This window comes from Calonectris borealis, chromosome 8 (assembly GCF_964195595.1).
Source record: "Calonectris borealis chromosome 8, bCalBor7.hap1.2, whole genome shotgun sequence".
In the NCBI taxonomy this organism is placed as follows: Eukaryota; Metazoa; Chordata; class Aves; order Procellariiformes; family Procellariidae; genus Calonectris; species Calonectris borealis.
Genome location: NC_134319.1, coordinates 13252453 through 13277872, shown reverse-complemented (window position 1 = coordinate 13277872; position 25420 = coordinate 13252453). Strand labels below are relative to the sequence as shown.

At 41.0% G+C, this 25420-nt stretch overlaps 1 protein-coding gene across 1 annotated transcript; it reads left to right on the top strand.

The window, feature by feature from the left end:
- The first annotated feature begins 10 nt into the window (after nucleotides 1–10).
- On the top strand, nucleotides 11–25408 carry CFAP57 (cilia and flagella associated protein 57). The gene is made up of 22 exons (XM_075156038.1): nucleotides 11–203; nucleotides 284–600; nucleotides 4045–4331; nucleotides 4516–4699; nucleotides 5647–5799; nucleotides 6879–7018; nucleotides 7714–7879; nucleotides 8272–8385; nucleotides 8892–9104; nucleotides 9688–9861; nucleotides 11017–11178; nucleotides 11654–11809; nucleotides 13868–13961; nucleotides 14861–15051; nucleotides 16053–16226; nucleotides 17334–17492; nucleotides 17909–18052; nucleotides 19236–19352; nucleotides 20335–20469; nucleotides 20553–20696; nucleotides 24564–24690; nucleotides 24979–25408. Exons 1-22 carry the CDS (start codon nucleotides 47–49, stop codon nucleotides 25188–25190), a joined length of 3720 nt encoding a protein of 1239 aa, XP_075012139.1. The 5' UTR covers nucleotides 11–46; the 3' UTR covers nucleotides 25191–25408.
- The last annotated feature ends 12 nt before the right edge of the window (nucleotides 25409–25420 follow it).

The following is a 25420-nucleotide window of genomic DNA, read 5'->3' as shown; positions in this document are numbered from 1 at the left end:
CCGGCGGGGCCGGGGCCGCGGTTGCCACGGCGACGGCAGCGGCAGCATGTCGGCCGTGGTGGCGGAGCCCGTGGCCGTCTTCGGCTGCCGGCCACGGGTCGCCGGCGGCGTCTGCTTCTTGGAGGACCAGGTCGTGCTGTACGCGGCGGGGGCGGGCTGCCTCCGGCTCCACCTCGAGCAGAAATGGCACAAGTTCATCCCAGGTGGCCCCGGCCCCGACCCCGACCCCGACCCCGGCCCCGGCCCTGGCCCCGGCCCGCCCTGACCCCTCTTCTCCCCGCAGGCACCGAGAAGAGCCGGGGCGTGCAGGCGCTGGCCGTCAGCCCCAACCGGCGGTACCTGGCCGTTTCAGAGACGGTGGCAGAGCAGCCGTCCCTGACGGTCTACGAGCTGTCGTCGGTGCCGGCGTGGAGGCGGCGGACGCTGGCCTCCACCGAGCTGCCGGCGCGGGAGGCGATGTCCCTGGCCTTCTCCCCTGACTGCCGGTACCTGGCGGCCGCCACGGCCCCCCCCGAGGGGCACCTCACCTACTGGCTCTGGGAGAAGCAGCGGCTGATGGCAGCGGTCCGCGTCGAGGCCCCAGGCAGCGGCATCTGCCAGGTAACGGCTGCAGCCCTCAGGGGCTCCACGTCCACCGTGCCAGACCCAGGCTCATTCAGCTCCCCCCGGTCTTGCCAGGGTACAGGGGTGCACATGCCTGCCTCCAAAACTGAGCTGGGCCAGCATCTCTGCAGCTCATTTTTAACATTTTGATTCACAAATGACTGGATCTTTGGCAGCCTATTGCACTATTTCAAAAAGACAGATAAAAGGATAAAATGTAGTTCAACAAGTACTGGGTGCCAGGTAGCACGTAAGTTCAATCTGCAGGATATGTGGACAGGTACGTTTTCCTGTGACCACGTGGCTTCTATCCAGGGCAAGAGGGGGAGGAGAGGGCTCCACACTGTAGATTAGATACAGTTTCTGTGCCCTTTCTTGGCATCAGAGCTGCAATAGGACACTGGGCTGAATTTCCTGGGACTCAGGAAAAAACGGAGAGTTTACCACTTTTGGAAGAAGGGGCAGGCAACTCAAAAAGAGTACAGGGAACTCGTTAAGTCATGCAGAAAGAAAATTAGAAAGGTAAAAGCCCAGCTAGAACTCAATTTGGCCACTGTCATAAAAGATAACAAAAAATGTTTTTACAAATGTATTAACAACAAAAAGAGAGCCAAGGAGAATCTCCATCTTTATTGGATGCGAGGGGGGGAACATTGCCACCGAGGATGAGGAAAGGCTGAGGTAGTTAATGCCTCCTTTGCCTCAGTCTTTAATAGTCAGACCAGTTATCCTCAGGGTACTCAGCCCCCTGAGCTGGAAGAGAGGGACAGTGAGCAGGAGAAATGCCCCATGATCCCAGAGGAATCAGTTAACGACCTGCTACGCCACCTGGATGCTCACAAGTCAATGGGGCCAGATGGGATCCACCTGAGGGTACTGAGGGAGCTGGCAGAGGAGCTTGCCAAGCCACTTTCCATCATTTATCAGCAGTCCTGGTTAACAGGGGAGGTCCCGGACGACTGGAGGCTTGCCAATGTGATGCCCATCTACAAGAAGGGCCGGAAGGAGGATCCGGGGAACTACAGGCCAGTCAGCCTGACCTCGGTGCTGGAGATTCTGGAGTGGTTCGTTTTGAGGGCGCTCACGAGCCATGTCCGGGATAACCAGGGGGTCAGGCCCAGCCAGCACGGGTTCATGGAAGGCAGGTCCTGCTTGACCAACCTGATCTCCTTCTATGACCAGGTGACCCACCTAGTGGATGAGGGAAGGGCTGTGGATGTGGTCTACCTGGACTTCAGTAAAGCCTTTGACAGTGTCTCCCACAGCATTCTCCTAGAGAAGCTGGCGGCTCACGGCCTAGACAGGTGCACTCTTCGCTGGGTAAAAAACTGGCTGGACGGCTGAGCCCAGAGAGTTGTGGTGAATGGAGTTAAATCCAGTTGGCGGCCGGTCACGAGCGGTGTTCCCCAGGGCTCAGTTTTGGGGCCGGTCCTGTTCAATATCTGTATCAATGATCTGGATGAGGGGATCGAGTGCTCCCTCGGTAAGTTTGCAGATGACACCAAGCTGGGCGGGAGTGTTGATCTGCTGGAGGGTAGGAACGCTCTGCAGAGGGACCTGGACAGGCTGGATCGATGGGCTGAGGCCAACTCTATGAGGTTCAACAAGGCCAAGTGCCGGGTCCTGCACTTGGGTCACAACAACCCCATGCAATGCTACAGGCTTGGGGAAGAGTGGCTGGAAAGCTGCCCAGAGGAAACGGACCTGGGGGTGCTGGTTGACAGCCAGCTGAACATGAGCCAGCAGTGTGCCCAGGTGGCCAAGAAGGCCAACAGCATCAGAAACAGTGTGGCCAGCAGGAGTAGGGAGGTGATTGTGCCCCTGTACTCGGCACTGGTGAGGCCACACCTCGAATACTGTGTTCCATTTTGGGCCCCTCACTACAAGAAGGACGTTGAGGTGCTGGAGTGTGTCCAGAGAAGGGCAACGAAGCTGGTGAAGGGCCTGGAGAACAAGTCTTATGAGGAGCAGCTGAGGGAACTGGGACTGTTTAGCCTGGAGAAGAGGAGGCTGAGGGGGGACCTCCTCGCGCTCTACAACTACCTGACAGGAGGTTGTAGTGAGGTGGTGTTGGTCTCTTCTCCCAAGTAACTGGCGATAGGACGAGAGGAAATGGCCTCAAGTTGCGCCAAGGGAGGGTTCGATTGGACATTAGGAAAAATTTCTTTACTGAAAGAGTGGTCAGGCCTTGGAAGAGGCTGCCCAGGGAAGTGGTTGAGTCACCATCCCTGGAAGTATTTAAAAGACGTGTAGATGAGGCGCTTAGGGACGTGGTTTAGTGGGCATGGTGGTGTTGGGTTGACGGTTGGACTGGATGATCTTAGAGGTCTTTTCCAACCTTAATGATTCTATGATTCTATTCTATGATTCTATGAATTTTTGCCCTGACCCATTATGGACATTCTTATGTCCATATCACATGAGATTCTCTTACATTGTATAAGATCTATGGTATGTGGACAATTCAGTTGGCCAGTGCCTGTGCAATGTGTCCCTTGTGTCCCTGCAGAAACACTCATTAAATATATTGGCTGTGCTCAGTAGGTGTAACACACATCTTGGAAGCTCTCTGCATGCTTGTGCACCTTTTCCTTCCTGCAGTCTGTTCTATGTGCAGATCAGAGAGTAGCCAGGAAGAATGACTAGGAGCAGCCTGATGGCACTCAAACAATTCCTGCATCCTGCTTTGGGTGCCCTTTTTTAGTATCTTTCTTGCAGGGAGGTAAGAGGCTTTCAGTACATGGGCTGGTTGGACCCTAGCTGCCATTTTTTCTGGGATACAGCTACAAGCAGAGTGAACTACTGACTTCATAAGCTCAATTCCTAAAGAGAGGAGAATGACTGTAAAGACAACTGCTGTCTAAAGTCCCATGAAGCATGAAAAATGAGGTCTAACTACCCCTACTATCCTTCATGTTGGGTATTGAGATGGCTATTCCCCTGTTTTCACCAATAAACACCTAATTATGTGAATTAATACGCATAATGGGCAAGGTTTGCCTGAAATACAGAAATACAGAATTTATTCCTGGCCTTTAAGAATGAATGGTCCCACTTTTCAGGAAGCTTGCTGCCTGAAAAACTTGCTAATCAGCAGTAAAGGTGTATTTTGGCCTTACTTTTGTCATTTAATTCTGAAGGGCAGAGACAACTTTCTTTTCGGTATTGCATTGTGATTCAGATAGCGTCTTAGCTAATAGAGTTAATGTATTTGTAGCATCCTGTAAAATTGATATACACAGTTTTGAAAGGGGGAAAATTGCGCTATGTAGTTATGATGGTTATTTCTTAGTCTCCTCTGTATTCCTGTGTGTTTCTATGAACCTTCTTCCCTTGTTTGTTTTCCTGTATCTGGTATTGAAAGTCTTCAGAACAGGTATAATATTTGCTTATTTGTGAACATAGTTGTGTAAAATAATTTCTCTCTCTTTTGTTCCATAGGTGAGCTTTAGTCCTCAAGACAATGCACAGGTTTGTATCACTGGAAATGGCTTTTTTAAACTTTTTAAATACAGTGAAGGATCTTTGAAGCAGATTAATTTACAAAAGGGAGAGCCACAAAACTACTTGTGCCATGCCTGGCTGTCCAAGGAGGAAGTTATATGTGGCACTGACACAGGCAAACTTATCTTGTTTGAAACTGGAGAGCTGCACTGGGAGACAAGTGTAAAGTACAAAAAGCCACCCATGGAACTAGAAGAAGATGCAACAACAAAAAACTATGAGAGGTAAATCTTTGTTAAGTACTACTACTAATAGTTTCATGGTTGTGCATGCAGATTAGTTGCAGGCCGTTCACTTATTTCCTTCTTGCAGTTTATGAATGGGTTATAATATTTTGATTGCTGCTGATAACCATTTTTGGTTTTGTCCTTCTTTATTCTTAAGTCGTTATGCATTTCCTGCTTGCAGTTCTTCTGATGTCTCCTCTGGACTGGCCTCTGAAGATAATGGTTCACAACAGGTTTCTTTGCCTCAAATATCTGCAGTTGCAGCTTATTCCAAAGGCTTTGCCTGTTCATCTAGCCCAGGAGTTGTTCTTCTGTTTGAGAAGACCAAGGAAAAGGAAGTCTACAAGGAGAAGCAAGAAATCTGGGTAGGAAGAAAAAAGCTTTTCCAAGCAATTATGCAGCACAGGCCTGTTTGGGAGGGGTATGGGTGTGCTTCCGTTATTAATAATAATTTTTAGCACATTTCTAAATTACATTGTAAGGATTAGCTAACTGTCCTGGTGATGTTGAAAGGAAGGGAGTTGCCAGAGGTCACACTGAAAGTCAGTGACAGATGTCCTTTTGCAAGGTAGCTCTGCATGTTCCCACAAGTAAAATGTGCTTTGAGGCTGCTAAACTTCAGGAAAACTTTAAGGAACTTGTATTTATGGAGGCTTTTGGAGCTAAGAAGTAGTCTACATCAGTTTTGAAGACCTGGGCTGCTTGGTTTTTTTCGAAGGCAAAACTTTTCTCCCCTCAGGTATTTATTATAACTGTGATGAGACTTGTGCACTCTTACTCTTAAATAATCTAATAAGATTTCTAACTATTCTATAGCGAGCTGTATGCATTAACTTAGTGCAATCTCTGGATAAGAACATTTAACTCTGATGGCCTGGTCAAGTGTTCATACTCTGGGCCTAAAGGGTCAGATCTTCCCTATGCACAAGACCCTGAAATAAGACTGTTACTGCAAAGAACTGTTATTCTGAGATCACAATTTTCAGGCAGTTTGCATTCTGACACTTGCTAGGTTTTTTTTCTCCATGTTTTTCTGCTACCTTTTTCATTTTTGTTTAACGCGGTACTTAAAATAACTGCTGAAATGTCCTCTGATACTTTTTTCAGCTGTAATGCTATAGATACAGTTAGGTTATCTTGTCCCCTCTTCCCTGCCTTGCAGTAGTTAGTACTATTAAATATCCAAGTTGTCTTACTGATTTATGTATATGCTTATTAGAGTAGCATTACAGCAAAAGTTTGTGTGTGTGTGCACACCTACTACTAAACCATGGAGACCTGCAACATCCCATGGGATGCATTTCTTGTGCAGCTTCCTCAGGACCTGTTCAGCAGTGAACCAAAACAGTCAGGCAGACAGGACATTATATGTATATGCTTCAGTCCCTCTGAGGAAACAATGGTTGTTAACACAAATAAAAATCAGCTTTACACGTTTACTATGGTCTCAACCGATCTTATGAAGGTGAGTGCAATTTTATCACATTCCACAGCCATCATGTCCAGTAAGGGGTGTATTGTAATGGCACAGGCTATTCAGTGTTGCTTTCTATGATGCATTCACATAAAATCCATCAGATAGCATCTGAACCCTTAAAGCTCATTATATGAAGTGCTCTGCATGCTTCTCTGAGAGCTGTATTTCAGTCGCCCCTTACTCAATCATCCCTCCATATGAACACCTGATGTTATTCAGCAGAATGATAGAGGACACTCTGAAGACCGTTTAAGGGTGTGTATCGCTGTTGAACCACTTAAGTAAGGCTTTAACAGAGAGATTTTTAATGTAACTGTAGTAGTTTATGTTCCACTGTAATATGCAGAAACTCTAATGCAACGATAAAACTGAAACAGCCACAGGAATCTCATGTTACTCTAAAATAATAGTTGTTGAAGTCCCAGTTAGAAGTGAAACCTCTTTGTGAAGGACAAACATAATGAAAAACATTCCCTACTCTGAAGGAATTAAGTAATACAAAGACCAGAGATAAATGTATTATCATGAAACAGACTTGCATGGAGTTAAATACCTAACCTGTGTACAGGCGTACAGAAAGATCTTTAGAGGAAGGGGTTTTGTCGGTCCTTTTTCTGCATGCAGCCTATAATTTATTGGTGCTTCACTTCCAGCATGTAATAGCTGAACATTCTGGTTAAGTTGTTTATCACTCAGCGCTTGATTATTTTTAAATATCTGTCTGACCAGGTGGTCTTAACTGAATTCTTACAGGTCCAGTTTTATTTATCTAACTTGCATTTCTTTGGACACCTACAATTATGTTCTGCTCTCACTAGTGTATGAGAACTATGGAGCCTACATCTTCCCTGCATCACTTTCCTTGATTATTAATTATAAAGTTAAAATTGATTCTAACATTGTTACGTTTTTAACATTGTTATGTTCAGACTGGTGCAGTGAAAGGATTAAGTGGTTTCCTCAAATCTATTTGATTACTGTATGCAAAGAGCTATGATAGATTTCTTACCTCACTTACTGCCTGCACTGAAATATTTGTGATTTTTTATGTTATCGTTGCTTCTCAGGAGAAGGCAGCTTATTTTGCGTATCTGAATTTCCCATTGCATTCTGCTTCGATCACTGGTCTGGACATCTGTATTTGGAAACCCATTCTTGCTACTTGTTCCCTGGATAGATCTGTCCGCATCTGGAATTACAAGATGAAGTAAAGAGTTGTTTGTGTTTGTTATTACCTCTTGCTTTTTTGTATATTGTATTTAGCAGGCAACAGCAGCAATCTCATATGAATGAGAGTGTTGTTCTGGTAAAATTCTTCTGTAGTGTGGATGTAAATGATCTTACTGACGTGATTTGAGGAGTGTGAATATGCAGTGCCTTTAAAACCAGTGCCAAAAGAATCCAAACCCTTTTCTATTAAGCCATTTTTGTGTCAGACTTCTCGTGTGTTTTGGAAAAAGAAAATCTTCAGGAATGTTTCATTCAGCTTTGTCTTAAGATACTGTTGTCCCATCTCCTGCTTCATAGCCATAGTTCTTAAGCAAAATGACTCCAGCTTTTGAAGTTCTATGGAGGCAGAGGGGGAGAAAAACAAATCTCAGAAGAGATTTTTGTGTAGGTTTGCAATCAGTGGTTCATTTACCTTCTTCATTATATTACAGTAAGCAAGGATTTGCTCTTACACCTTCCACACCTTCTCTGTGAACCAGAAAGTTCAGATTTGCCTTTGTTTCCTGTAACATCTGTGTGATCATTACTTAACTGAATGAGAACACATTTCCTCAAGGACAAGGCAGAGTCAGATTGTGGCTGCAGGTGTCGCTGCCGGGCCAGATATTGTCCTGTCAGGCATGCCTAGGGAGTTTGTACTGTTCCATACTGCGCAATGGTTTTCTCTTTCAGCACTTTGGAGCTGTATAAGGAATATTGGGAGGAAGCATACACCATATCACTTCATCCCACTGGCCTTTTCTGTTTGGTTGGGTTTTCTGACAAACTACGGTTTATAAGTCTACTGTATGAGGACATGCATGTTTTCAAGGAGTTTGCTGTGAGAAAATGTAGAGAGGTAAGGAGTGATGCAAAAATGAAATTGGGGAGTTATAGGGAGCAGAGTGGTGAAGAACATGACAGAAGATAGAAACCTCTCCAATAGATCCTAGTAGGATTTGGGATATCAAAGCACAGATAAAAGAATTCCGACTATTGGAAAATAAGCCTGGAGGCTCATGCATAACTGTGGACCTGGGAAGCAGCAGAAGGGGTAGTTTGCTCAGAAATACTCAAGGGCTGAATTTTACAGGGGAAAGCAACAATTAAGAAAGCAGTAAGAGGCTAATTACGTCATGGAGTTTTCTTTTTGTGTAACATTCTGTTATTAGATGGTGTCATTGGAATTCAATGCATTAATTTTTTTATCCACTGCATCTACAGTAATGGGTGACTGTGTCCTTTTTGTAGTGCTCATTCAGTAACGGAGGCCATCTTTTTGCTGCAGTTAATGGAAATGTGATTCAAATTTATTCCAGCATCACCTTTGAAAATATTAATAATCTGAAAGGACATAGTGGAAAGGTTAGTAAACAAATCCTATACGATACAACTCATAAAGTATGAACTAGTTGGTAAGATGCATTTTGAAAAGATAAAGTACAGTTTTGGATCAGAAACGGGCCCAAAAAGCAAAAATAGAAATACAAAAGTCAGTTTTCTTTGGTCAGAAGTCCATGTGTGCATGCACTAGATACATCTAAAGAGTATGTCCTTAAATTGAAGACTAATGATTTGCAGGTAGCTGAACCAGGAAAATTATCCCAGTAATAACTTATAAAAATAAAATATACTACTCGTTATTGAAATGAGCTTTTTCCTGACAGTGTGTTCATAAATTATTTCTTACTGATTTTTTTTTTTTTTTTTTTTTAATGTTAAATGGAATTAGTTGAGAAACATTTAGGGGTTTTTAAGTAAGACTTAGAGGTATGATTCCAAAGTTGTCATGGATTTACCAGTAAAATTACTCCATGCTGTATGTCTATAAGTTACACATTGGGCTTGTTGGTGTGTTTTACTTTTGCCAGATACATGCAGTTAAATGGAGCACAGACGATGCTAGATTTGTCTCCTGTGATACACATGGTGCTGTGTATGAGTGGAACTTGTTGACAGGTAAAAGGGAGTCAGAGTGTGTGCTCAAGTCCTGCATCTACAGCAGCGTTGCCCTGTCTTCTGATGCCAAAATCATCTTCGCTGTTGGATCTGACCAAACTCTCAAAGAAATTTCAGAGTCTTCGGTGAGCTAACAAGCACTTTGGGATTTTGCTAAATTCTCTGGGGAGGGTACTAGTGCTTTGGTTTCCTTATCATCCATTTGGTAAGTAGGAATCAGTCTTGTTTTTATAGCTGCGATATTTACTGACAGTTTTCTTGTGTTCTTACGTCCTTTACCATGTAACCTGAGATTTTGTTGTAGTTTTGTATTTTTATAACTTTACTTGGATTTACGTAGAAATCTTCTAATCTAGCTAACAAACTAACTTGGCAATATTGTATCAACTGTTTTGCTGAAATACAAGTGTATTGCATCTACCACTGTAGGCTACATGCTTTTTTTTTTCTGTCCAGAAAAGTAGTAAATTGTATGTGATAACCATTACATCTTTCAGAAGTGATCAACTTGTGGAACTTGGCTTGAAATTTTAAGAGTGCATATCTATAAAGCTTAATACTAATTATTGTTCATGGCTTTAGTCCTATAGGAGTAAGATTCTTTTAACCGCATTATTTGCATGACAATTACTCATGCAATAAATAATCAAATTGTATTGGGAAACAATGTAATGTGAGGGTTCTGTGGGTTTTTTTTTTATTTTTTAGATCCAGCATGAAGTGCCTGCTTTTGGTGTTGTTTATACTGCAGTAGCTGTTTCTCATTCTGGGCACATGGTATTTGTTGGTACATCTCTGGGGACAATTCGAGCTATGAAATACCCATTACCTTTGACGAAGGATTTCAACGAGTATCAGGCCCATGCAGGTGCTGTTACAAAGGTAACATAGCGTATTTTCTTTTCCCTGTGATACCAGCTGCACACGTCTCCTTTAGCGCTAATTCTCCTTCCCATTTCATAGCATAATATGTTAAAGCTAAGGTTAAGCCTGCACATGGAGAATGAATATTACAGCATTTGTAGAAGTGCTGTCTCTAGAAATAGATGTCACTGGATAAGCTGCTGTTGGCTAAAAAATGGCTTGCACCAGGATATGTAACATGGCATATCCCTGATGGAGAACTTTGATATAGCTCTTTCTGGAAAGAGGAGGATAAAGTTATGCAGGCTTGAAAACCTATGTGAATGGAAGGAGGAATGAGATAAATGTATTAAGCAACTTGCTGCCAGGGTAAAGAGCAGAAAAGATTGCAGTGCTGGTCTGCTAACCAGAGTGTATTTCTAAAAGGCTAATGAACAGCATCTGGAAGCTGAGGATATGGTGAGTAGAGCCTGCAACCATGGAATGTTTCAGAGCACTTTCTCCGGGAAGCCACATGTTCTGTCTTGTTAAAACTGTTCATAATTTTGGCATTTTAAGTATCACTGTCAAATACAGCACCTTGACTTAGAGCTGCACAGTCCAACATTAGGCTGTGAACTTCAGTTATTGGAACTCTACTTTCACCTCGCTTATAAGGTGTGTCAGCTCCCAGGTACTCTATGCCAGGCTACGCAGTCACAAGAGGTCTGGAGGAGGTGACAGCAGTTATTACTAGATAGTTCTTTGTGGACTTATTTGCAGATTCAAAAGAAAACGTTTAGCCATCTGTTGCTCAAACAGCTTCTCAAAGAAAAAACTAGAGACCTTTGGAATTGTCATATGAATTGCCTGTCTGTGCTATAACTGTCTAGAAGGTTTTTTCTGTTCCAGGTTTTTAAAAATGTTCCTACAGTTTTGAGAGCAAAAGTGGATCCAGTGTCTTCATGTGTTCTTCTTTTTTCTCTTCCCCCGTTGTCTGGACCAGGGTGGAGCAGGAGTAGAGAATGTAATCAAAATGTTGGTAGTGAGGCTATGTTAATATTTCCACTGTTGATTTTCTGTGATAGAAATGACAGGGACTATGTGGGTGGAAAGAAAAATTTGGTAGAAAATTGAACTGTGTCTCCATTCTTCCTTGGCTCTACTGTTATTTTGTTGTCTCTTTCTTCTAAGATATCCGTAACGAACGATGACCTATTTCTGCTGACTGCCTCAGAGGATGGCTCTATATTTATCTGGAAAGTGTATGATAAAGGAGGTGGGATACTGAAATGGGAAAAGGAAGTTGAGTATGCTGAGGAAGTGCTGATCATGAGATCAGATATAGAAGAGAAGGTAGGACGAGCAACTTGTGAACATGAACCATAGGATTCCTAGTGTACAGCTTATGAATTACATTTGCATGATGTTTGTGACTAGCTGTACCTCTACAGCCTTCTGTTCAAGAGGGCTTGCATGACTTTCGTCATAAAAAGAGGTTACAGCACGTAGCTGCAGCTGCTTGTTCATATGCAAACTGCATTGTATGAACAGTGAGTGTGGAGAAAAGTTTTTCTCTAATGCTTCCCCAATCTCTTGAAAGCAGTTTTAATGGAATAGAGAAGTCAGGAGCTGCATTTCTATAAACCATCTTGTAAGATAACAAAGGAACCTTGCTTCTGGAACTTCTTCTTTGTCTGTCTGTCTGAAAATTCTCTGCAAAGGCTGTCTTTCATAAATATGTGCATGTAAATAAAATGTCCTTAACAAGCTGTTGCTAATGGCAAATAATCTTTCTGTTAAAACTATCTTGTCGTCCATGTTCTAACAGAGTCAGGCAATGCTAGACCTGCAGATTCGTGTGAAAGAGCTACAGACAGAAAATCATTACCAGCTACGTCTCAAGGACATGTACTGTAATGAAAAAATAAAGGAATTAGAAGAGAATTTCACTCAGGAAATAGGCTCCCTTAAAACCAAACACCAGGTATGATTTATATTGCAGAACCAAATACCAAGCAATCTTTCACTGAAGAGTTGAATTCAAGCTTGCATTATATATGTATGAATGCCATAAAGCATCTGAAAAATGAAGCATTCCTTTCCAATAAAGGTGTTCTTGATATTTGTAAAGCATGAAGCTACCTTTGAGTCAAGTCTCTTGTAAGTACAAGGGGATGCAAGAGTTCTCCTAGGTAGCCTATAAGTATCTTCATATAAAAACAGTTCCAGCAATAAATGCTGCCTGAGACCAAGGATCTGTAAGCTATATCCCCTTGAGTAGAAATGGGACCATGCCTTAAAAGCTCCATCACATATAAGGTTGCAGCTGCTGCAGGATCCAACAATTATTCTTCTTAATGCTGCCTTCTTTATGCCCTGGCCGCTTAGCTTTTTTAGGAATTTCCGCTGAGGTGTCTTGTATGCTTTTTGAAAATAGAAGTAAAATATCTTCCCTGGATTTCTTCTGTTCATGTGTTTATTGATTTCTCTGTGGTCATGAAGCAGGACTTCGCTGAAAGGCAAAAGCCATGATAATTTTTCCCAGTGTCTTGTTTATCTGTGTCTGTTAATTCTATTCTGTCCATCTGTCTGGTGCACACACCAGATTTCTGACCTGTAATTTGCTATATTTCTGGACCCTTTTCAGAGTTAGAAGGCAAGTGATCCAATAGCAATTTCTCTGGCAGTAAAATGGCTTGAAGTGAGAGATTACGTATCACATGATTCAATTCTGTCAACCTCATGTTCTTTTCGAGCTTTTGGATGAATACTATTCTGTCCTGGTGATTTGTTACTGCTTATTTTGTTGAGTTGTACATAGTCCCTTCAAGCAGTATTTCAGTTTGACTCCACATAAAGAAGGATTCCAGTATGAAAGCTTGCCAAGTTACTTACTAGTTTTATTATTTTACGGTCTTGTCATTTTCAAGTGCTCCTTTTGTACCTTTCTTGTCTTTTGGCCCAACAAATGTTCTGGCAGGTTTCTGATTTTGATTTTTTTGAGGAAGCTTAATTATTCATTTTAATGTTTTCTTCAAGTAGTTCCTCAGGCTCTTTGGCTTTTCTCATTGTGGTTTTTGCATTTAAGTAACCTGAGTTTTAACCTTTCTGTTTTTCTCATTTTTGTACAGCTTGACCTTTCACTTCTTATAGATTACTCTACCTGTGTTTTACCTGTGCTGGTTTTCTTCTGTGGTTCTTCAGGTCTTTTCATAGGTAGCGCTTGGCTATAGAGTTATGATAATCTCAGCTACACTGAGACTTCTTTAGGCTTGTTGATTATAGGCTTACAAAGAAATGCCTCTGAAGGAGAATAAAAGTTTTCTAGGCAGGCAAGTTGTACTTCCTGTCTGAGTATCAGTACGTGTTAAGATTAAACTGAACGACAGATTTGGACAGGCTTGGGGCTAACGTTTCTAGTTATTGTGTCCAGCAGGCAAATGGAGTATTTCTGCTTATGCAAGACCCATACAGTTGTTATGAGAAGAAAGTGGAAAAATTGTACCTATGGTACAATTCCCAACTTTTCTGGGAAATTTCTCACCCATTTTCTTGTTCCAGTTCTTTGTGCTTTTTTAGAAGATTAAGTCATTTATAGTGGTAGTCAGACATTCCAAGCAAGTGGCATTCAAAACTCACTTTTGCTTAGGTTTATGTCTCCTGTGAGACAGGAGGCAGCTTGAACTTTAATGTCTGGAATTGCACAATTTGTGGAACTCCTCAAGCAGGCACACACGAAGAAGTGGAGGCTTTTGTAGCTCACAAACTTTTCTTGTTAGATTAGGATTATACTGTACCCTGTATTACATGAACTCCATTGGCTACTTTCCCTTAGCTTTCCATAGTTTTGTAACTTGTCATAACAAACTAATCTCTGGGAAAACTTGGCTTAGTGACACATGGCATCTGAATTTTGGTGAGAGACTTCAAACATAAATTCTGTTGTGAATGTGTTCCCCAACATGGGCAAGAGCACGAACAATTTGGACACTGCTTTGCCTAGTTTCAAATTAAAATGTATTTTTCTTATTTTTTTCCCCAGATTTTAAAGGCAGAAAAAGAAAAACAGGAGCTACAACACCAGTTTCAACTGTCTGAGCTGATGAATAAACAGGCCAGGGAGGTGCAACAGCTAGGTTAGACTATAACAAGTGTTTGTAACTAGAATCTGGAGGAAGTGCATTACATTCATAGCAAATAATGTGCCAGGGAGAGATTACTAGAGTACAAGGAAAAATGCATGTATGTCATACACATGTTGCAGATCAAACATTTGTCTAAATTGCACCACACACATGACCATGATGAGAACATGCACATGGGCACTGTATCTTAGATGTTTGGTTTTTGAGATTAGTAATTTCTTCATTTATCTTATAGCTCACTGTGCAAGAATATTGAAGTCATACAGTTCAGCAAGGAGGCTAATGTACAATGCACACAACATGGAAATACCCAAACCCCAGATTTGTAATCAAGATAAAGCAGAAATACTGCAAATTAGTACCAAAAAGCAAGTCCACCCATAAATGAGTCCCTTGCCTACTCATACTCTGCAAGGGTTGGTACTTATACAACTCTGTCATGGCTGTCATCTCAAGGGAATGCCTAAATTAGCTGTTATTAATTTGTTGTAATGGCAGAGTAGGAGATTTTGGTGTAGGTTTTACTTGTACAGCTTGTTCAAGCTGGAACAGAACAACATTCTGTACTGATCCAGCAAGCAGGGATATAGCAGAATATTCAGAGACACAACTGAGAAAGGTGAATGACAGCTTTGGAACAGGCATTATTAGTGAAGTGTAAGTAAAAGGAAGAGCAGTAAACTCAAGAGATGATTTTCTGATGTAAAATTTTGTATGGCCACAGAGTCTAAAACCCCTGATGAAGAAAGCAATGAAGTGCTCCTAGTGTAACTTATTGCAACCAGCTGTCAAAAAGACAGTAGAGAATAAGACATTGATGACTGTATAAGGGTGGGATACACCTCTCTTTTCTATTAGTTTTATCCATTCCATGTGTTTCCTGTTACCAGAATCTGACAGTAATCAGAAACTCTTAATGGAAAATGAGAAATACCAGGAGCTGCAAGTGAGATCCCAGAGGATGCAGGAGGAATATGAGAAACAATTGCACAATTTGGAGGAAAGCAAAAGCAGGGCTGTGAAGGAACTAACAGAATATTATGAGGAAAAACTTAATGAGAAATCTGTTCTGCTGGACGAGGTAGGAAAGTTGATTTGCAGTTTGAATTATTGACTAAGTTTATCTCCAACTGTGATAAAATGTTCCCTAGAAGAGGAGAGGTTGGCTCCCTCCATGCAAATCCTAATTTGCCTGTAACATTGGGGAAATATGTTGACAGGTAGAATACTAATGAGGAAAACCCATCCGAGTTATGAACTTTTCTGGGCTTTATACCTTGAGTAAGTAACCTGCTAAGATTAATATCCTTGGGCATTCTCGGCTTCGCCTCTCTTTCCTCTAGATCCAAGAATTCCTATTTATTCATGTGGGTTAGATGATACATTTACTGTAATTGAAGAAAGAAAGAGTCAATTATCTTGTTCAAGTGAAGACATAATATTTCTAAAATGGTGAATTCCATTCCTGAGCCCCTGAGGTTCCTGCCTGCATCCCTTTGGGGAACAAAGAGAAAAACCCTGAGTACTTCAAAAACTCGTGCACATTGAGGTCAAAGACTTGGCTTGACTGATAACTGATGCTTATATATCTAAAGTCAATAAATTCTATCAACATTACTGTTTGCAGCCCTATGTTGCAATACCAATTTGGAAAGAATGTGAGGAATGAATGTGAGAAGAGAGGCATACAGAGACTGATGTAAACCTGAGTGGTTATTGGTCCTAATGCATCAGAAACAGCAATTTTAAAAAGATCTTCTCAAGTGTTACTCATGTTTGTGTTTTCTGCTGCCAAAACAAGCTTGCTGATGTTAGTATTTGGGCAAGGTTTCTGACTTGAAGCATCCAAGCCTTAAGAAGAATTTTTTTTTTAAGAAGAATTTTTTATGTTTGTCTTAACAGTTTTTAAAGTTACTGTAATCCCCTAAGAAGTTAGTTTATCTTAAATTATATTGCTGCAGTTGAAGAGTCCACTAAATATAGATCCTCCCAGGAGAAACACAGTTACAAATAAAGAATTCTCCTCTTCTTTATTGGTCTCTTACTGTTGTCTTCTCTAATGTTTGCTTTCCTTAACTGCAGGCAGAGGAGGATATAAGGCAGCAGCTTCAAGCACATGAGGAAATTAAGAAACAAATCGAAGAAGATGAAGACCGAGAAATCCTGGAAATCAAAATCAAGTATGAGAGACAGCTCTTGGAAGAAAAGGAATCAAACCTGCAACTGAAAGGGGAAACAGGAGTCATGAATAAACGGGTATCTCTTATTCTGTGGTAGGATCAGACCTGCACATAGAGACTTATAGCCGAGGATTGAATGTGATTAATGGCACGTCAATCTAGTCTGTTAATTTGGTCTGTAAATATGCGGCATTTCATATGAGAACAGTAGCCCCTTCTTATATCAGTTTGAATGTTTTAGAATATTTGGGCAGAAGAAGCAGCTGTGTGCTGATTGTATTGCTGATATGATTGGAGGTAGATGGTAGAGGAGATGTGTTTTTATTAGTACACTTTCTTTTATCTTACATAGTTTTAAATTATAAATAATAATATTGTTTCATCCTATGATGGGAAAGAAATGAACCTTTTCATTTTTCCAAGTTCTAATGTGTCGCTTTGTTAGAAAAATACTTCTATTGCTTCGTTTGATGCAATAGACACTTCGTGTTTTGTATGCATCATCATTTTTTATTGGTTTTACTCCTAGGAGGCATAAAACCTTTTAGCTCTTTTACTGGCTGGGTATCACATTTGCCTAAGCATGTTAGAGGGACGTTTTTTCTTTTCATTTTCTTCAGTATCTATCTGGAGACAGAGAGGTTCTCTTCCTTCATACCCTCTATTATCATGGTACTGTCTTCATTCTGTTGTCTTTTAGAGACCACAAATTTCTTCATGGTTCTCACAGTTTGACCAACACCATTCCTTGGTTCCAATCTTCTTGGCTTCACAGATCTTAGTACTGAGGCGGGGATTTTGAGGGTACCCAAGAGCTATGAACTAGGCACCCTTCCAGTCTACTTTTGACATCTTTAGAGATGTATGACAAGTGATCACCTTAAAATAATTTTCCATGGCTTGAGTGTTATTTGAAGCTGATGCTTGAGTATAATATCCATACCCTTCTTGCTTCTGGATGCAAATTCCTTGATTCCTTGTAGTACAGTGAGTATCTCTGTATTCTGAGAAAACACTAAAATGGATATTCAACACCCTTTTGAGTTACAGGTATTTAAGTGATGTGATGCTCCTTCATCATATCTTAATCCCACACTGTCTACAAGGTATCTTACAGAGTAGGGTGGCTAAGTTGTGCACAGCTTTTGGAGTCTGTTAGGTTCTTACTTCTTTGCCTCTCTAGTTGAACAGCCTACAGAAGGAGCTCAAGGAACGAAACAGGGACATTGAGGAAACGAGACTGGAACAGCAGAAGCTGCAAGGCATCATTAAGTCGCTGGAGAAGGACATCTTTGCACTGAAGACAGAGATTGAAGAGAGAGCCGACACTATCCAAGACAAGGTGAGAAACGGGACAACCGGCTGAGCTCAAAGTCACCCTCCCTTAACTTAATACAGATATTTATTTTAATAGTATCATGTTGTGATAATATACCATGACTGGAAATTCAGTTTTAACTTAAAGAATTTGCAATCTTTAGTTTGAGATTTTCATTTTTTTCTAACACTTTAAGCTTTTGTTGGGGAGCTCAAGTTCAGGATGTTGAGTTTCTTGTCCCCTGTTCTGGGATCTGTAGATGGCTTTCTGCATTATTTGCGCCCTCCCTTCCCACCCCATCTGTGTTAATGTGTGACTAAGTCCGGTCTTCCACTAGATCTGTGACTGCTGTTTTTGCCTCTGCCATATTTGTGCCTTGTCCTAGGGATCTGTTTGAGCATGCTGTGTCTGATTCAGATCTCTGTACCTATTTCTCCCAGGAGAAGCATATATATGATCTAAAAAAGAAAAATCAGGAACTGGAAAAGTTCAAGTTTGTACTGGATTACAGAATAGAGGAATTTAAGAAGCAAATAGAATCACGGGAAAATGATATCAAAACAATGAAGGAGCAGATCCGTGAGGTGAGTAACAGTGTCATTTGGCTTCTGCTACTAAGCCCTTTGTCTGAATACAAAGATGACCCAGCAAGTCCCATGGAAGACTCCACCCTGTTTGTTCCTTGACTTCTTTCAAGGCTACACAGCACTGATTCAATATCTTTACAGCTAATAAAAATACTTACACACAATAGCTGCTATTTAATTTTCTATCACGTTACCAGTGATCGACACAGTTATTTAAGCTCCTGTTTCGGTATTTAATTATAGACTCTGAGTAATATCAGTTTTGCTTAAAAATACATCTTGTCCTTATGTGGTTGCCCTCCACATACCATATAGAGTTTGCAAGATACTGCCTTTACTGATCTGGAGGAAGAGAGAGTGGACTTCTTTTCTCAGAAAAGTTGCAGATTTATGGAAATGTAACTCTCATTAGGGGTTAGGTACGTGGACGAATTACTGTTCATCAGCTGCTCTGTGGAAAATTTCCATGTATTCATACTTAGCTTGCAGCAAATTCATTGAGGCAACTTATTTATGATAGAAACTTCCTGTGATGTCTCCATAGATGTACCTTTAGCTCAGCCAAATTAGGACTATGGTGATATAGCTAATCAGTGACCTATTAGTTTTCATAAGTCTGTTTATTCAGAACAAAAGCCTTTTAAATAAAATGCAAACTAATGAACAATTTATATGTATGTCAGACTAGTATGATCAAAGCTGTGTCCTCTCTTCTGGTCACTATCTCATGCCAGTAAATGTTGTAGTACCCTTATTGCTTTTTTCACCTGTGTTCTACATATGTAGCCACAGCTTTTCAATGCATTTGTTTCTTTTCAGTATCAGGTTCTTCTTATTGTTGCACTTACTCTTTCCAGTATTGACTGTTAATTTCCATCTCACCCATTTTTATTCAGATGGAACAGTAAAGCTCCAGTTCAGTTCAAGGAAATGAAGGGGCATCACATCACTTAAATACCTGTAGCTCAAAAGGGAGTTGAGTATCCATTTTTGTGTTTTCTGTATATTCTGACAGAGGGCAGTGTTGTTCCAAAATTGACTTTTTTCGTGTCGTAATTCAACCTGAAGGGGGATCTACTCCATCCCGTCTGTAGTTCCAGTCTCTGGTTTTCCTGTTATGTGTTGTTTTTTCATGTCTCCTTTTAGTCCTGATTTCCTCCTCCTGCTTCCTTCCTTTCAGATGGAGGGGGAGCTGGAACGATTCCACAAGGAGAGCACACAGTTGAAGCTGAACATCGCACAACTGCAACAGAAACTAAAGGCAACTGATCGCGAGATGCACAGAGAGAGGCAAAAGGTATGGGGTACAACCGCTGTGCAGGCCCTATATAATGAAGTTTGTGGGGACAGAACACTGCAGAAGCATTAATCTGAGCAAACAGGTACTTCAGGGATACTGTGTCCAAGGACCAGGAGAGTCTCTGGTCAGTGGGGACAAAGGTAGAAAACTTCCAAGCCTGCAACCAGGTTAGAGAGTTGATATTAAAAAAGTCCAGTTATTTATGTGTCAGTTTGTTCAATCAACACATATTCACCGGGGTTTAACAAAGCAGTGAGGCAAATGCTTAACTGACTAGCCTTTCCTGCCCAAACTTGAAATCGGGGGACACTTGGCCTAAACAGGAGCAGCACGTAGGCTACCATCTACAATGATGTGTAGGCATTAGTAGGATGAAATGAAGGATGGGCTTATTAATGGAGGAGACCCCTTGTGTTTGACAACAAGCACGTGGGACATGAGGGAGGAAAAGGGACTGCAAGTGAAGGTGAAGGAGCTTAGCAGGCAGTGTAGGACTGAGGAAGCAGGTAGAGGGGTCTGGCAGAAACCAAGAGAGAATGAGAAGGCAATCTTGATGTGAAATCTTGATGTGAAATCATCAAGTTGTGGATGTGTCTGATATGCGTTTTGTCCCTTGCCTTCTCTCATTCACTGTTTGCGTGTTGTTTCTAAGTAAGAATGTAGGTTGTTTGGGAAAGGACAGTGGGGGATAGCATTCATGATAATAGGCCATTGATTTTCAGATGAGATCTCTGGATGCTGGAACTTACATTACCTAATGCAAGCATCTTGGATTAATATTACTGCTAAAACATATCACTACTATTCGACATGCAGTGCACACATCCCCAGCAGTTTTTTTAGTGACATATTTTTAAAAAATTAAGTGGAAGTAAAGTATATGAGAGCTTCCACCAGTTCTACTAGACTTTCTAGAAAATTGCACATGATAGAGTGCTCTGATGAGCCAAATAAGAATGTACCTACATCATTCTTGCAGAAGCAGAATATGGAAGCTCTCATCAAACGATTTAAAACAGATCTTCATAATTGTGTGAGCTTCATTCAGGATTCAAAAAAAATGAAGGATGGGATCCGTGAGCTCTACACCAAGTATGTGCAGCAATCAGACATGGTGAGTCAGGGCCTTTCCCTTCTCCTTGCAGATGAATTTCTCTGGTAGTGTAATTACTGAGGCAATATGCTGTGCCCCCTCAGGTGGAGACTGAAGCAGTAGACACCGATCTGCAGCAGGAGTACATGAGACAGCGAGAGTATCTTGAGAGGAATTTGGCAGCTTTAAAAAAGAAGGTGGTGAAGGATCAGGAAGTCCACCGAGCCGCTTACATGCGCATCATGCAGGTAATAAGCCTTTTCCTTGTGGTTTGGAGAGGGAAGAAGGAAGCAGCTGCACAGAAGAGACTTTAGTAGCCTTACTGCTATGATTTCTTAAGACTTTGAAACAGTTTTAGTTTGCTTCCTTGCCAGAAATTCCTGAGTTTTTCAAGTGCTTCCATTCAAGGTTAGTATTCATTGAGCTACTGAAGTTCTATAATTTTCTGGACAAAAAGTATAAGATCTCTAAAGTCAGAAATTGCTGCTGTTTTGCGGATACTTTCATTTATCTCCCACTCCATAATGTAAAATGAAATAGGGAATCTGTGCTGCCTGGATTTTTTTTAAGCAATTAATGTACTTATTTTTTATTTCAAACAGTATTTGTAATTGCCATCATAGTCAATTTGCACCTGTCTGAGTGCCAGGCTGTACTTGCTGTGTGGTAGTGTTTAGGAAATCATTTTGGAGGAAGAAAAGAAAAAGGAAAAAAAAGAATTACTTTGTTTGGCTACGTAGTCCCATGCCTACTGGTCTGAATTCAGAAGAACTTTCTGCTTTTCACATCCAGGTTTTTTGAGGAAGTTCAGAAACACATTATGAATATGCCTATTTGTACCAAGATCTCTTGCTCAGAATCCTTGTTCCTTACAAGGCAAGATAAACTTGTCACTGCTGGTGCCAAAGATCCAATTTGTTTTCATCTGGAGTGAGAGGGTCTAAAGCCCCACACAAACATCCTAGGAGGACAGGTCTTTTACAGTCTCTTCTTACCATGATCTCCTGCTCAGTCAGCATTTCCTTTTCCCCTCACTAGCCCTTTCTTTATTGTTGCTTTATTATGCTTCCTCAGGATCATTAGACCTCAGTCCCCTCCTAAGTCATCTGTTCTTTGCTATTTATTCATAGTGCTTCTTCAGGCCCAAGCAGCAGCAATCTTCTTCCCTGGCCCTGTTTTAATTTTTTTTACTCCTTCTGTGTGTTAGATGTTTCCTTTTGGCACAAAAGGAGATGGCTTCAGAAAACAACCTGAAGAATTTCCTTGCTGGAATGGGGTGACAGATGGTGCTCATAATGATAATACTTGATGTCTTGGATCAGTAAGCCTAACACGAAATGATGATTAAAACCGAATTAATAAAACATCTGGAAGATTAAGATATCAAAGGTTCTAACCAGCCTGGTTTCTTCAAAGAAAAAGCAGTTGTCTGAAGTCTAGTAGATTAATGAGACTTTACTGCCAGGAGGAATTATCATGGTCTTCCAGTCCTTTACAGGGGGCTTTTAAGACTAGTTTAGACAAACTTCTGTCAGGGCTTGCTTTTACTTGAAAAAGTAAATGATGCCTTGGCAGCCTTCTAGCTCTGTATTTCTATTATTCATCAGTTGTGCTTACCTTTTCAGAGCTATGCATTCCTCTTTGAGTGACTACTCATAGGTACATTACACTAGTGACTGCTGCAACAGATGATTAGAACTGTCAAGATAATTTTAATTTTCTTACCAATTGGCAAGTTGCTTGTTGTTAGACTATTAGTTTTCCCTCCAGCCTTCTATGTTTTAAATGGCTTCTTTGGTCACTTGAATACATAAGAACAGACACACTGAATAATCTTGAAGTAACGCTGCTTGAACTGAAGCATGTATAGGATGATCATTTTTATAATATGTCTTACCTGTTTCTGACAGTCAGCACTGGAGGGACTTCCTAGGCTATAGGTTGCATCCAGACATCATATGCAGTTGTAACTGATGGCCTCATCCTCCATGCATTTGATCAATCCCTTTTCTGAAACAATTGGTACTTTGCCACAACATCCCGTGGCAATGAGTTTTATCATGAACATTTATTTTAATCCATTGCATGATCATTGCATCGCAGTGCAAGCTTTTTGTCAGAATGCAAAGATTGAGTTAAAGGCTAATCTCTCTGGATAGCATGCCTCTTCAGAAAAATATTATCAGTGTCAACCAGCAGCCTTCTAGCACCCAGCAAACCAGACAAGGCATTTCTACATAGCCCAGATTGCCTCATAGAAGATACTATGTATTATACTGTCTAATAGACCAAAAGCAAGATCTTCATTTGATAGCAGCATTCAGCCACTTGGAGTGAACTTATGAAGATGCTTATGACTAAAGTACACCTAACAGAAATGGTGTGACCTAACCCTGAAAGGTGGTCAAAAGAAAATTTTCTTGACTGATTCTTGGAAGTTATCCTCTTCATGTGTTCCTTTCAGGATCAAGCTCTGGGATAAATGCATAGCAGTCAAATTTCATCTGTGTTTAAAGACTTGAATTAAACAAGTCAAAGTCAACAAAGTGTTATGGTTTCAGAGCAGGCTGCCTAAGCTCACCAAGTCATGCTGCAACCACTGCAAGAACAACTGTTCTTGTCCAACAAGTTCAGACCTTAACGCATCCCACAATCTTTCTCCAGTCAATGACTTTCAGCTGAGGGGAAGCTAAAGCACAGCTGGTGTACTTGTCTTAGTGTGAAATGTTGAGAATCTTGCCACGTACATGCACCTTGAGTTATTGCTGCCAACTTGAACTCCTTGAGTGCATCTGTATACAGATAATTGCAGTAAGCGTTGTACTTTGTTACTGATCAAGTTTCAGTGGTGTAGTGGTGTGGTGCCGATACTTTGTAAGTATACTATAAGGAACCGAATCATATGCCTTACATAAATCTCTTATGGCAACATAATTCTCTCTATCAACCAAAATTATCATTAAAAAAAAATGAAGATTTGAAGACACGTTTTTCATAGGAAAATGTCATTAATCCTTGTTCTTATCTCCTGTTGTTTTAGTGGGTTCCCTATTGCTAGAGACTGGTATTATGAGGTACACAAAGCATGCCTTTTGGCTATTTATCTTTTTAAAATATTGCCATTTATGATGAAGTTCCAGGGGATGGAATGGTGCTGTGTTCCAAAACTTCTAAAAAACCACCACAGGTAGCTGAAATCGTTGCTATTCTTGGTTCAAGTATGATAGCAGCTGTTTAACATTTGCACTAGCTGTTGATGTGATAAGGTATTTCACTGTCTTTGTAAGAGGCAAATATACAATTCCATTTCTCTTGAATTCGGAAAAGAAATATTTAGTTAATGGTGCTCCTGTTTCTGAATCATGAGCAACAGTTTTATCATCCTTCACTAGTATTAGTCAATACTGGTTTTACTGAAGTCTTTGAATCTGTCGCAACGATGGGTAAAGTACATTCACTTGTACTTTCGCAACTCCTTCAGCAAGATGCTTTGTGGTAGGCTATTGAAATAATTAGAGATTGAACTTTTATGGGTTGAAAACTGACTAAAAAAAGAAAGAAAGATTAATACATGCATGTTAGCAGTAGGTATCTCAAGTCTCCATATGCTTTATATATTTCTTAATAATTTGGAAGGGGTGTTGGAGAGTGATGTCTGTCAGAACTAATGAAGAGGGCTTTGAAGAACTGCAAGGAGATGCAGATAATTTAAGTGAACAGACACCTAGTGGCAAATGAAAATCAAAATAATACACACTGGAGGGAGAAATGGGAATTCTTCACATTAATTCTGAATTAATTGGATCAATCCAGGAAGGGACCTGAGCTTTCCTGTGGAATTGGCAAGGAAGATGATACCTCGGAGTGCAGCTGCAGTCAGAAAAGCAAAACAAGTATTAGCTTATTGAGCTAACATAGTTTGAATACTGTCATGTTTTGTGTCAAATCTACTGTGGCCTTATCTGAAATGTTGTGTACTGTACTAATTGCCCTGTATCTTCTGCTTGTGAAACTGATTCTATACTGTCCAGTGTCCTTTCCAAGGATATGAAGATACATATTGCTGAGCCAGATAGTACCTGTGCTTTTCCTCATAGGCCATATTGTTTTTGCAGGAAAATGTGAGTCTGATTAAGGAAATTAATGACTTGCGGCAAGAACTGAAGGTGGCCCACACCCAGGTACATGACCTCCAGTCAACACTAAGATTAACCAAGAAAAAGCAAGCAATTCAAGACACAGGTGAATATGCTGCTTCTATGTTTTCCATATTGTCCGTACTCATTCCAGAAGCCCTTTTTTGTCCTTGGTGACCAATTCTGTTACTGTCTCCATATCATTCCAGCTTGTCTGCCTGGTGGTACCTGTTATATTGTAATGTTAGTTGTAGAAGCTGCTAAATACTGCAGAATCTTACTATTTAGCTCTACTCCTTCAGCCGTGAAAGATGCCTTTCCTTGTTCATGCCAAAGAACTCTGCGAACCGGACCTTTGTTACTCTACTCTATCCTCTCTGATTTTATCTTCTAGCTCCCTCCAGTGAACTGCTGTCCAGCCCAGCTGTCCTGAGGTTGAATGCAGAGAAGGAAAGTGAGAAAATCATAGAAATGCAGCAGCTAGAAATTCAATACCTGCGAGACCAAATCCAGGAGAAGGGGCAAGTGCTTGCAGTTCAGCCTCTCTTAGACGGAAATCTTCCTAAGCTGAATCTGGAAAGAAGCCACAAGACACAGCAACAGTGACCTGGTTCAAGGATGCCTCACATTATTATATTCTCCTGGCGAGATCAGAAATGCAACAGCATCGATTAGGCTTCCATGTTCCTATACTCTTCCACTAGAAGCATTTGTGCAGCACCCACTGCTCTGAACCTTCACTCCGTTCTACTTTCCTGGAATCTGCCCTTTCCATGAGGCCTAGGAGCCAAGAGAAAAAAAATAAATTTGTGTTAGTGCAAGACTGATCTCTGTGC